We start from the raw sequence: 13,605 nt of genomic DNA on the forward strand, positions 1-13,605 counted from the left end.
GATTTGTGAACTAGATTTATATGGATAGGACTTAACTAGGCAGGTAAAAGGGGGGAGGAGAAAAAAAAGGAGGAACTATTAAAGAAAAAGAAAAATGATGTATGTCCTGGCAGAGAGAGAGTGTTTAAGAAAACTGCAAAATGTCTGAGGTGTTGGACATGCAGGCACCAGGAGTGATAAGCAGATACTTAAAGCCTGGCTACAGAATTTGGACCTCATTCTTTGGGATTAGGAAGGCATTAGAGCAGGTCTATGTTTTATAACAGCAGTATGGAAAACAGTCTGGAGGACATAGCCTAAGAGGGAGACTTCAAGGAGGCCAATGTGAAATTCATTCTCTTATATTTATTGTCCTTCTACTATGTGCTAGGCACAGTTTTAAAGTGATAGGGTAGATCAGTGAACTAGACAGTCAAGGCCTCCGCCCTCACAGAGCTTTATACTCCAATGGGAAGAGACAGGCAATAGAAAAGCACACAAGATTAACAAGACTGTGAGGCATACAGTGAAAGAATAAAAATAGGGTCTTATGAAAGAGTAAAGTGGGTGGGAAGGCTTCTTGAAAGCCGAGGCAGGAAAGGCCTTTCTGAGAGGAAAATGGACATGCAGAAGAAGGAGACAGACACCTCTGGGCAGGGGGTGGGGGTGGGAGTTCCAAGAGCTGACAAACCCTTGAAATTCTGTTGGACATCTGGTTTATATGTGCATTTTCTGGGAAGACTCTCAAAGGAGCATGACATCTCTTCCCCCCAAATGTTAAGAACCAGTGCATTTAGATGCTTAATGAAACATTTTGGGGTTCGAATCTATAGTTGGATGTTCAACCCAACAGAACGCAATAGTATCATCAGCAAAGGATTGCAAAAATGTCTTTCTCAAATGTCAATGCTTTCTTATAAAGAATATCGCTGATTTCTTTAAACATTCTTTACTTATACACATATATCTTTATATATTATTATATGTTATTTATACATATATATCTTTATTCATTTACTCATACACATATATCAGCCATAAATATGTAAATATTCACTTACATATTTACTTGTTATACATGTATATACACAATACTGCACATATAATAATATATCCATATCATATATATGCATACACGCTCCTTCCTCTCCCACCCCACACATTGATTTCATGGAACTGAAGTAAGAGATATACATTTGGAGGGCCAAACTGGTCTCCTATCATCTAAATTTATCCTAGATAGAAAAAGAAAAAATCAGCTTCTGTTCTTCTGTTGTAAGACCAATGACTGATCTGGAACCACCAGAGGTGGGCTTGCTCTCAGCTGGGATACCTTCCTTCTTCCATTTTAATTAAATTTACATATTATAAGCATGGATAGAATTGTACATATATCCGTGCACATACGTACATTTAGCCAGCCCGACCCCCTGGCTTCATTCGAACAGGTGCCAGGGACCTGCGGATATCTCTTAGCTCACGGTCAGGGTCAGGGCCAGGGCCCAGGAAGGCCCGAGAAGTCCCTGCGGCCGTGACCTCCGCCCTTGCGGAGCCTCGGGGCGGCCCCTCCACCTGCGATGGCTGAGTGCGCCTGTCCGCCCGCGAGGAGGAGCGGAGGGGCGCAGGGGCCCGGACTCAAGGCACTGCCCTGGCGGCGCGGCTCGTCCCGAGGGGCTGGAGGCCTGGCGACCCCCAGAAGGCTCTGGGCCCAGGCGGTCCCCGACCGGCCCGCGGCCCCGGAATACCGGTGGCCCCGGTGGAACGTGGGACCGTCGCGAGCGCCTCCGCTCGATGGTAGTTGCCGGGCGACCGGGCCGCTGGGGAGGCCCGCGGAGCCGCAGCCCCAGCCCAGGCTGGCCTCGCTGGGCCCGGCCTGGGCCCCTGCGCCCCGCAGGCCGTCCAGCGCCGAGGGGGCCGCGCTCGCGGCCAGCCGCCGTCCGCTGCCCCCCCTGTCCTCCCGCTGCAGGAAGGCCGAGTCCGAGGGGGCGCCCGTCAAGCCGTTCGCCCCGCACGCGGAGGGACCCGGGCCTCGGAGCAGCAGCACCTTCGGGGACGACGCCGACGACGACACGTGGGCCTGCGGCGCCATGGGGTAAGAGGCCGCGGCCCGGGGCGCCCCCGCGAGCCCCACCTGCTGTCACCTGCTCCGTGCCCCGGACCGAGCCACCCCCGGCCCGGGAAGGAAGGGTCAGGAGGGGTAGCTCACTAGCGGGCTTTGTGCCTCCCACCTGCACCTCTCTCCCTGCTTTCCTGTCCTGAGGCTCCTTTCGCCGAAGCTTTGTCACAAAGGCCTCCTTGTCTCTGGGCCCCTCCTCCAGGTGCGGTAGCCTTTTCCAGGCACCCCAGGCCCTACTCCGTGGCATACACTTGGGGGGTCCCCAGGCTGTGCCACCTATTCAGCAAACTCCTTCCTCTTCCTTCATTGTTCCATCCCAGGGCCTGGCATGGAGCAGGTGGATCGATACCTGAATTGTACTCTTCTATTTCTTCAGGATCTGCCTCTCCTTCTAGGAGACAATAAATTGTAAATGATTAAGAAATATACTGATTACTGCGGTGGCTTTAATTTGTGATTCCACATAGTCATACATTAGCCCAGTGATTGTCTTGTCTGTTATGTTCTCTGATACTTCTACCTTATACAGTAGTGGGCTTAGAAACCATGATAGTTGGGCATGGAAAATAGCGTTTGGTCCTTTGGGCCTTCTAGTGTCCCCAGAACTGCATGGGGGGCTATAAGGTTCATCCGGCTTTCAAATGGAGCACCTGTTTTGCCTAATGAAAAGCCAAAGAGTTCCTGGCCCTGTTTTATGAGTTCCAGATAATTGATGTATTTTTTCTAATTTGTTTTTTTTTTAATTTTTTTAATGTTAATTTATTTTTGAAAGAGAGTGACAGAGCAGGAGTGGGGGAGGGGCAGAGAGAGGGAGACACAGAATCTGAAACAGGCTCTAGGTTCTGAGCTGTCAGCACAGAGCCCAACAGGGCTCACAAACTCACAAACTGTGAGATCATGACCTGAGTCAAAATTGGACACTCAACGGACTGAGCCACCAAAGTGCCCCTCTAATTTGTATTTTTTAAGTGTATTTATTTATTTTGAGAGAGAGTGAGAGAGAGAGTGCAAGTGAGAGAGGGACAGAGAGGAGGCGAGAGAGAATCTCAAGCCGACTCTGAGCTGTCAGCACTGAGCCTGACACTGGGCTCAATCCCACTAATTGTGGGATCACGACCTGAGCTGAAATCAAGAGTCAGATGCTTAACCAACTGAGCCATGCAATTGCCCCTCTAATTTGTATTTTATCTTTCTATCTGATATGTTTCCTTTCTCACTTAAGACCTTAATTTCCTAATCTTCTGTCAGTTAGATTTTAGAATTTGCTTTGTCTGTACTTTTTTCTTTCGTCTGGCTTGCACCTTATTTCTGGTTGATTTCCTATTGTTACCTCTTCCCTGTCCTCATAGTTCCTTTGTCCTCCATTCTAAACATTTTTGCAACCTCCTTTAGATGAGGAGCCAAAGCACAAGCTTTGAAAAAAAAAATCACTGTTATACCTTACCCATCTATTGTGCATGTCCCACAACCTGTGTAGGATTTTAAGGAAACAGAGATGCAAAATGGGAAGAAGAAATGGAGAGAACAATGGCACCACCCCGCGTGCATCCAGCATCTCGCAGGAGGTACGGCCTGTGGCAGTGACCTGAGCGTTAGGCAGCTGCTTTGCTAAGACAGAGCTCCTGCTGAGTCTTCCTGCTGAGACCCCTGCTGCTTTGTCATTGTGAGCGGTTTGTGTGGGATGTTCCTCTTGGGAACTTGCACTAATAGCAAAGGGAAAATTGTTATTTCTCTTAATGAAGGAGAAATTCACCAGCTTCCCTCCAAACCTCAAAACGCTTCCTGTTGCAATTGGACTTTGTGAAAGATGCCACCTTGATCCATCAGGCCGTGCTCACCTTGTAAAATCTTCTCACACATAACTTTGTGAAAAGTGTTGGTAAGGCAGGTGGGATATCAAAGAGCCTAATCGTTCCCAACCTGTAAGGAGTTTGCAATCCCGCTGATGTCGTGCGGAGTTAATAGCTTTCCTTACCAGTTGACAAATTGGTTTATATTAATCTCTTATTTAATAAATTTATTTTTGAGAGAGAGAGTGCAAGCGTGAGCGTGGGAGGGACAGAGAAAGAGGGAGACAGAGGATCCAAAGCAGGCTCCACATTGTCAGCCCAGAGCACATCCCAGGGCTCTAACTCACCAGCCCTGAGATCATGACCTGAGCCAAAATCAAGAGTCCCATGCTTAAGCCACTGAGCCACGCAGGTGCTCCTATATTAATATTATTGGATGACCTCAACCACAGTTAACAGCTTCCCTTTAAGGTGTCACTGTAAGGATGTTTCTCTCACATGTTCTCTTGTGCATTAGTGGACCAGGATCACAGAGCTGAAAGAAGCCTGATAATCTTTCAGGGAGGTTTTAAAAATACAAATAACTGAGCCTTACCTTCATCCTACTGAGTCAGAACTTGTGGTAACTTTTTTTTCAAGCATTAGTTTTAAAAAGGTCCCCAGGTGATTCTCAGGAGACTAGACCTAATTACATGTTATCTCAGGGAGCAGGGAATTAACCTCCAGAGAAAGATAATCTGCAGGCTACCTTCCCAATGTTCAACTACCTTTCCTGTCAGGAGATAATTTTCTTGTGGGCCAGTTAAATCCTCAGACTGTATTTAAGCTTATTCTCCCTGTTCCTCTTTTAGTTTTGGGATGACACCTAATGTTTTATTTGTGTATTGCTTAGAGTTTAATTTACAAAGGGTTTTCTTATTTTGAGATAGGAAATAACTGAGTTTGCTCCTAAAAAATTACTAAAAAAAAAATAAATAAATTCCACCTCCTCATTTTTCCTATTCCAAGATAAATTGTTACAATCCTCTCCTACACGCATCCCACATCCCCCCCCCACCCATGGCATAGCACAATGTCTGGAAAATAAAATATTCAGTACATATTAATATCTTCCCCTATTCATTTCTTGACTTGCTTTTGAATACTTCCTGAGTGTTTTTTCAATATCTGGAGTCTAGAATGATTGGTGAGTTTGTCAGTGTTGAGTACGATGTGAGGATTAGAGAATTTTTTTGGTCGATGGAAAGAGTTTATAGGATATCAGATCCCGTGTTCGGATACAGAAAATTTGGCCAATGTGCCATGGTGTACCAGGGACACACAGAACTGGATATTTTATTGTATTTTTAAAATCATTTTTGAAAACCTGTGTGTCATTATTTTTAACAAAATGGGAATGAAGCCATAAATCATTATAAAAGCCTTTCTATTTCCTAATAGGTGTCATCAAGTTGTTAACAGTTTGATAAGAGAATACTACCTGCTTCTCAAAAATGCTGGTAGTGTACTTATAGGAGGGACAATGGGTCAAGAAACTTTGTGCTTTTTGTCAGACTTTATCTACAGACATGAAAAATTATGTACTTGAGCTTTTATTAAAGTGTTCTTAACATTGTTTATCCTAAAACAAATATTGTTTTAGAACTTGTGTCACTGGAATTTGGATTCAGAAATACCTGCTCCTGAAAATAAAAATCTCCCACCTGGAAAGGATAGTGCAACAGGTGGTAAGAAATCCTAGATGTATGTATTTATACTTATAAATATTAAAAATTTATATTCATACTTGTAATACAAATAGCCACTTATATTAAAGGGGGTTTGTTTTTAATGCAACCAGTTTTATGTAACTATTAATTGTCATTTTTTCCATACACATTCTTTCAGGTTCAATTAACAAGGTAAGGATAAATGTTTGGTTTTAAATAATTCACAAAACATTATTTTAAAATTACATGTATGCTCATTAAAAATTTTTTTCTTTAAAAATATCAATTTCATTTCCGTAGAGTTCTTCAAACAAGTCAAAGCCTTTTCTGTTCTATAGGGCTGCAAACTGGTCATTAAATTAATATTTTATTATGTATTTTTCAATATAATAATACCATAAATGGAAATTAACATTGCCAAAAGAGAAGTAGTTTCAGCCCTTGAGATTTATTGAAGCAATTGAAATGGTTCATTTCAACTAAGTAGTTGAAGTAGTGAAGAAATTAATCTTTCATTTACTTTTTTTGATCAGGATATAAAACACTTAACTATCAGTAAATCTTAATGATATTCAAGGCTTATTAGTTAATACTGTTTAGCTGGTACTTGCAACAGATTATACCAGTTCCTGCTGAAGTCAGTAAAAACAAATGATTCTTGGTTAGAACAAGAATTATACAGTCTTAGAACAAGAGCAGGGAACAGAGATGTCTTGCGTTTAAAAGTCTTCTGCTGCTTTATAGAACCATTTGGAAATTTCAATAGAGCAACTGATGCTAGAACTTAATTTGTCAGAGCATGCTCACAAAAGAACACAGGTGGGATTTTATTCATCATACTCCTAAAGTATTTTTTTTAATGCATTCAGTTACTAAAATGTTGTCCATGGTTTTTCTGTTATCAGAATAGTAAGCAAGGGATGTTTCAGTTATGGAGTTATCCTCTTAACGAAGGAAGTACCATGGAGAACAGGTGAGAGAATATTTATTTTTGTAAACCCATAAATTAGTGAAATATATCTAAATACAATGAGTTAACTATTCATCTTAGATACTAGGAAGAAAAACAACCTGAAGAAAAAGTATTGCATATAAATATGGGGGAATTATAGAAACTCTAAACTAGGAAGTGGCTGGCTTACACTACAGAGATCATCAGTGTATGGGCAATTAAGAATTTCTGTGCCCTTAAATGAGAGTTTATATGGATAGAGTTTGGGCTTCTCATCAAAGGGAAAATAAACTGTAACAGGAAAATAATAGTCCATGGGGCAAGAATGATTTCCATCCCTTATGTATAAGGTACTGGTGTCAGCATTCCTACTTTACAGATGAGAACACTGAGTCAGGGCGACAAGATATGTAACTTGCCCAAAGTCATACAATGAATGGAATGGTAGAAACAGGATGTAAGAAGAGCTTGGTTCATGCTCATTAGCACTACAGTGTATCACTTCTCAGACTTTACTTATTTTTTGGTTCTTAAACTTAAGCATCCATCAGAACCAGCTAGAATGCTTCTTACAAACACAGGGTACTACTATGTGGAGATTACATTTATTGAACCCTGGGTCACTTTTACACACAGTGTGTTGTTTCATGGAGATCCTGAGTTCTGTTCCTCAGTTTTGTGCCCAGTTTTGACAGTGGGTGTGGCTCACTTGATAGCAGTCTCCCAGAGGACTTTACCTCTGTGAGACTCAGGATGAAACTCCCCTAAGCTGAAATTCAAGGTGTGAATCCAAGAAATGCTAAAGGGACCCTAGTGACTAATGCCCTAAGGGAATGTCGGTGCTGAGGGGGATAGAAAGGCTACTTTTACTAGAAGGAACTCAGCTGGGAACAAGGATTTCAAGGTAAGAGGTCAAATGAAATGAATTGAATTGTATCACACTAACACAGAGCAAACAAATTGAGTCAGCAGAGGGCAGTGGGTAGGATTACAAACATCCGGTCCCACCACTCTGGCTCTACCACTTACCACATGTATGACCTTAACCACTCTGCCTCGGCTTCCTTACCCATAAAAGGTAAACAATAAAAGTGCTTGTCTCCTGGGGACTAAGCAGAACAATGTGTTTGATAGGTATTTGCTATTTATACTGGGAAAGCCTAAGATGTTGCAGAGTTGGAAGCCCAGGATCAATGAAATAGTTTATTACTGAGATTTTTCTCTTCAATATGCCATCAAGAAGAGAATAAAAGTAGTATTTTTAATTTAGGGTTTAACATTTTGCAAAGTACGTTCATGTAATTGCTTCTCAGACCACCTCAAGGTCGGTATTGTCCTTACCATTCTGATCACTGGTGGCAAAGGGATTCAAACCTAGGTCCCCACTCCCAGATTCCATGCTCTTTTCACTAAACAACGTGGATTGTGTCTGTCATCAATTGTAGATTTCAGGAGACTTTCCTGTGGTTTTATAAAGGCAAGTCGGTATAACTAATATTTAGCTAAAGAAATAAATTTTTACTCTTTTCTGTAGAAATAAAAGTATTTTTCAAAATCCTTCAAGAATACTTTGCTGTCTTTAATATAAACTGGCATTAAAAGAAGCAAGAAGATAATGAGACTTTAGATGTCAATTAATGCTTCAACTCTTTCAATGTCAGTACTTCTAGTAAGCTTTAAAAAATGAACTATTATAAACTCAGTGTTCCATGGCCTGGCTCGTATGCAGTTTTCATTCTAATATAATACCTAGAAGCATTAGTCATAAAATAAAAGAGCACTTCCAGGTGAAAATTACAATGGGATAATTTTTTTTTTTTTTTTTTTTTACCTGTATGGTTCCTTTTTTTTTTTTTAACTATGGGATAGTTTTTGATGAACATTGTTTTGTTTCCTTTTATATGGGCATAATTTTTTTTAGACCACAATGGCTAATGTAGAAGGCTTTATTGAGTAACCTAATTACATTCTTTGAGCTTCCTTTTATCTAATCCTGGGTCATAAACATGTCAATGCAATTTCAGTTTGAGTTGGATAGCCCCCTTCTCAGACATCATCAGTGCAGATACAATCTATTCATAGGTAAATAGATGTAATTAGCCACTTTCAACCCAGTGACCATTCATAGACACAGCCATTTGTGGGTATAACGATCTAGTTTCCTGTGAATGCACACAGGGATATCCAGTTAATATTCTAATCTATACGTTTAAAAATGTATATAGTTTTATGTACTTGAGCATATTTGGGAGTTAACATCTGTCAGTTACAGATAGATACACATAGGCCATTGGAAACTAAACATTAACCAGTCTTTGATGATTTTACTTTTTGATTATTTTAATAGCATTTTAATTCCAGTCAACAAACCATTCATTAACTAAATCATTTTTTGAAGGGATTTCAGAAAATCTTCCGTGGAAACTGGCTTTAATGTAACCAATAATCCCATAAGGCTCTTTACTCTGAACCACGCACTTGTAACAAGTGCTTCAGTTGAGAAGCAAGTTGGTTCTTACCCTGGACTGCAGATACCATCGGTTCTCTGCTGGCCCTATGCTGATGGAGACTTTTTGAAGGACAGAAATGAGCCTTATATTAATTTATGTTCAACTATAGAAAACAATAGTGGTGAAACTTTACCTGCTTTAAATTGGAACTTGAAATATGGAAACAGCAGTGTGGAAGAAAACTTAACAGATGAAAGTGATTTATCAGAAAATGAAAAAGCAAGTGATAGTTTGCTCAGCTACTTTAAAAAGATGGACCTGAACTTAAAGCCAGAAACAATAGTAAACGTTGAGGAATCTTTCACAGAGGAACCAAGTGAAGTATTTCCATATCCTGATTTTCTCCCTTCTCCTTTCAATACCCTGGACTTGTGCAAATTAGCCCTTTCAAAATCTGAAAATTGGAAAGTGACAGTAGAACCTCCAGAAAGCTCTGTTGAACGTCTGATAACTCGTTTACTAGAAATGGAAAGATTGCAACACATGACTATCCAAAAAGAGAGGCCCAGACTACAAACTACCTTCTGTACTCTGGCAGCTACTGAACGACCCTCTTCCTCTAAAGCTATACCCAAAGTGAGACAGCCCAAACTTTCAGACCCTTTGAGTCTTCAGACGACGTGTGTAGATAAAAGTCGTGAAAAAAGAAAAAGCAATTCTGGATCTTGCAAGCTTGAACAAAATGCTTCAAAATGGAATTGGAGCAATGCTGGCAAATATAAATGGAATTCTAGACCAACATCTCTAAAAAGTTCATCCACCACCAAACAATTGGTTGCAACTTGTGATGACTTTAGGAATCTCAAAAGCTCCATTTTAAATCCATGCCAAGAACTCGCAACCAAGCCTACTCCTTTCCAAACAACTCAATCATTGGTTAAAATGGTCTCAACAAGATGTCTGCCACCGAAGTCTCCAATACCAGTCTCATCTATACCTCTGTCTTTTCCCGAAAATCAGAAGAAATTAAGGTACCAAGGACCAAAAAGAAACTTTATCAAAAAAACATAGCACTGAACAGACCATTCTATATTCAGAAGCTAAACTGTTTATCACCTTCCTTTACAGCTAAGGATAAGTGTTCACCTATTGACCAAAAATAACTTTTCTTTCATACATCTCAATGTGAGCAAATCTGTTTCCAAGAAGCTTGGCTAAAACGTGGTTCATCATTCCGAGATACAGGTATTACACACATGCATGAGTAACTTGATTTGATGTGGAGTGGAATTTGTAAAAATCATTGCTGAGATGTGTAAATATAAATTCAAGGGCTTCCATACTGACATATTTGGCAATCTTTTGCATGTTATGTTTCAAAGGAATGTTTCACTTAGTAAACTGTTCTTTTCAAAAGAATATTCTCTTTTGTTGTGATGGTTTCCTAATGTAGTTCCATCATCAACGAACGCTATAATCAACTTATTGCTGGTATATTTTGTGTTCTATTATAGTTTGAAGAGTGTAGTTACCTCTTTTTAGTTCTTCCCACTCTGGTTCCTTTTTTCTTTCCTTTACTGCCTCTACAAATCTCCTTTGTCTATCATTTTGACCAATATTTTGAGTATTTGCTTGGCCATTAAAAGCTAAAATACTTGCTATTTTGTTAAGTTAATATGCGAGAGCCCCTGGGTCCTCCTGTGAATCTTAAAAAATGTTCCTTTCCCAGGTCCTTGGTCATATACATGAAAGCAAGATCAGTTCCCTTGGAGACTATAGTTGTAGACACGAAACAACCCTCTTCCACTCAGACTAAGTAGTTTTATTTTAAAAAAAAAATTTTTTTTTAACATTTTATTTATTTTTGAGACAGAGAGAGACAGAGCATGAACGGGGGAGGGGCAGAGAGAGAGGGAGACACAGAATCGGAAGCAGGCTCCAGGCTCTGAGCCATTAGCCCAGAGCCCGATGCGGGGCTCGAACTCACGGACTGCGAGATCGTGATCTGAGCCGAAGTCGGACGCTCAACCGAGCCACCCAGGCGCCCAGACTAAGTAGTTTTAAAATGTCAAAGGGAAAATGAGAAAAGGTTGCTGTCCACAAGAGCAGCCAAAATCTGTTAGTGGAACTTTTCCCCAAAGTTCTTTGTTGCTGGAAGTCTTAACCCTGGTTAGTTGAAACTCAAACAGCTGAAGTTTCTTATTTAAAAAAGTGTGTGGGGATTGGAGGCAGGGGGACTATGTGATGGACACAACTTACTGCACCTAAGAATCAGGGAAACAAAAAAGCTGAGTCCTGGGTTCTACCGCAGAATCTTTTGAGAGTGGGGCCAGGGAACCTGCCTGGTAAACTTCCCAAGTGATTTTAATGCAGGTGGTTCTTGGATCCCAGTTTGAAAAACCTGAAGGAAAAACTTGATGCAAAATGCTCAGGGTTGGTTGGTTTGTGGGGATCATGTGCTTTGGTTTTCAGTTGATGGTTGGTGAATTCAAATGAGTTTTTCTTAAACATTAAAAAAGTAACACAGGATTAAAACTTTTAGGTTACCCAAAGGAAAATGAGAAATAAAAGGCCTGTTCCCGCTCCCAGCCCCCCACCAAGGCAATTGATATTCCATTTTTGTGTAGCATCCCCCTGCCCCCTGCCCCCCCCCCCCCCATAAGATGAAATAACATGAGATCCATGTGGCGAAGTGAATTTTCAGGACGATTCAAATACACTTTGAAGACAGCAACTGCAGCTCAGTTTCCTTTGTGCTATTTGTGCTCAAAGAATAAGGCTCAAGGAGTTTGCTTAGAAGCAGAGGTCAAAGAGAGCATGCTTAGTTTTTAGTTTCCAAGAATTTTCTGGAACTGCATCAACACAGCAATAGAAAATTAACTGTTCAGGATCCCTTGTCATAGAATTTTGCCTAAATCCCACACAGTTGGTGTCATTATCCAAAGTACTAGAACATGCCTTTGATAGAATACAAAAATGGACTCCAGCTTTCACTCTGTTCCAGCTTGCAACAAATGATCTTTCTGGTTTCCCCTCTCAACCACCCTTACTCTCATTATTTAAAAAAAATTTTTTTAATGTTTATTTTTGAGAGAGAGACAGAGTGTGAGAAGGGGATCGGCAGAGAGACACAGAATCTGAAGCAGGCTCCAGGCTCCAAGCTGTCAGCACAGAACCTGATGCAGGGCTCAAACCCACAAACTGTGAGATCATGACCTGAGCTGAAGTCAGATGCTCAATGGACTGAACCGCCCAGGCGCCCCATCCTTACTCTCATTCTTACAGCTCTGAGTATTGAGCCTTATTTGCCAACCCTTGTACCCATTCTCATTTCTACCTTCTTTACTTGCTTGCATTTTATCCCTTCACCTTTAGGGTTGTAATGATGTAATTTTTATCTGTGAAAGCTTCAGGAAAGGGACATGCCTGTTCTGTTCACCACTGTATCCCGAACAATCATTGGTTGGCATGTAGATACCCTTCACAGTACATAAGGAAAGGACTTTACCCAGCCTTGAGGACTGTTAGGTGACACAGCAGTTACAGGCGCTGGCTCCAAGGCCAGACTGAGTCTGAACCCAGGCTCTGCCACTTAACAGCTATACACCTCAGTCAGGTTCCTTAACCTTGGTTCTTCACTTTCCTAATTGGTAAGGTGGGTAGAGTTATCTTTTATCTCATATAATCATGTGAGGATTGAGTAAAGTGCCTGGAAAATTACCAAATAGATCAGGGAAAAGAGGAATGACACAGGAGAGCACACTGAATGGAATGAGCTGCCTCAGCACTGAATTCACTGTCACTGGAGTAACAACTCAAGATTATTAATGTCCTACATCTTACAAGGCATGTGCCAGGCATCAGGGACACGGTATGAAGTGATGCAGACACCGTCCCTGGTTGTCAAGATCAGGAGTGGGAGTGGCACATGGGCAATGGGGGGTATTTTAGAGGGAGAGGTAGTAAAAGATCACGGTCAGCAGTTCCATGAAATAGATTCCCATGAATAGGATTGCTTTGGGAGGTGGGAGGAGACAGATTCTCAGCTTTAATGTCTTAGAGGTAGGGCAAATTTCTTACTGCAAACATAACCAGGCCACTTTATTTAGGATGTCATTAGACCTGAAAAAAAAAAAAAAAAAAAAAAAGCTAGCTACTGAAACACCAGTTTTCAATTAGTCCCAAATTGCTTTATTTTTTTAAGTTTATTTTGAGAGAGAGAACCGACAGGGGAGGGGCAGAGAGGGGACAGAGGCTCCAAAACAGGCTGTGCTGACAGCAGTGAGCCTAATGCTGGGCTAGAACTCACAAACTGGGAGATCATGACCTGAGCTGAAGTCAGCTGTTTAACTGACTGAGCCACCCAGATGCCCCAGTCCCTAATTGTGTTCAATGTAACTATGTAAAAAACACATTTGCAGCAGTGCAGATTTCAATTATGAGGCAAAGGTACTAATTTTAACACGTCATGATCATTTGTAAAAATAGTTGCCAAAATATTTTGTGTTTAAATGGAGTCTCTAAAAGGAGGTTGGAAGAGGCATAATGTACATAGGAAGATGTAGCCATCTTAATTTCATCTTGTAAAAGGATAGCCAAACATTGCCTA

The 13,605-nt window shown here is 41.2% G+C and overlaps 1 protein-coding gene across 1 annotated transcript; it reads left to right on the forward strand.

Annotated features, from left to right (window-relative positions):
• Positions 1-1,785: 1,785 nt before the first annotated feature.
• Positions 1,786-10,415, forward strand: FAM217A (family with sequence similarity 217 member A). Its single transcript, XM_058733145.1, is given in 7 exon segments — positions 1,786-2,071; positions 3,573-3,660; positions 5,528-5,612; positions 5,773-5,786; positions 6,500-6,567; positions 8,945-10,011; positions 10,014-10,415. Coding segments are annotated over 7 exon segments (1,473 nt in total). The 5' UTR covers positions 1,786-2,066; the 3' UTR covers positions 10,160-10,415.
• The last annotated feature ends 3,190 nt before the right edge of the window (positions 10,416-13,605 follow it).

Source organism: Neofelis nebulosa, chromosome 6, assembly GCF_028018385.1.
Source record: "Neofelis nebulosa isolate mNeoNeb1 chromosome 6, mNeoNeb1.pri, whole genome shotgun sequence".
Taxonomy (NCBI): domain Eukaryota; kingdom Metazoa; phylum Chordata; class Mammalia; order Carnivora; family Felidae; genus Neofelis; species Neofelis nebulosa.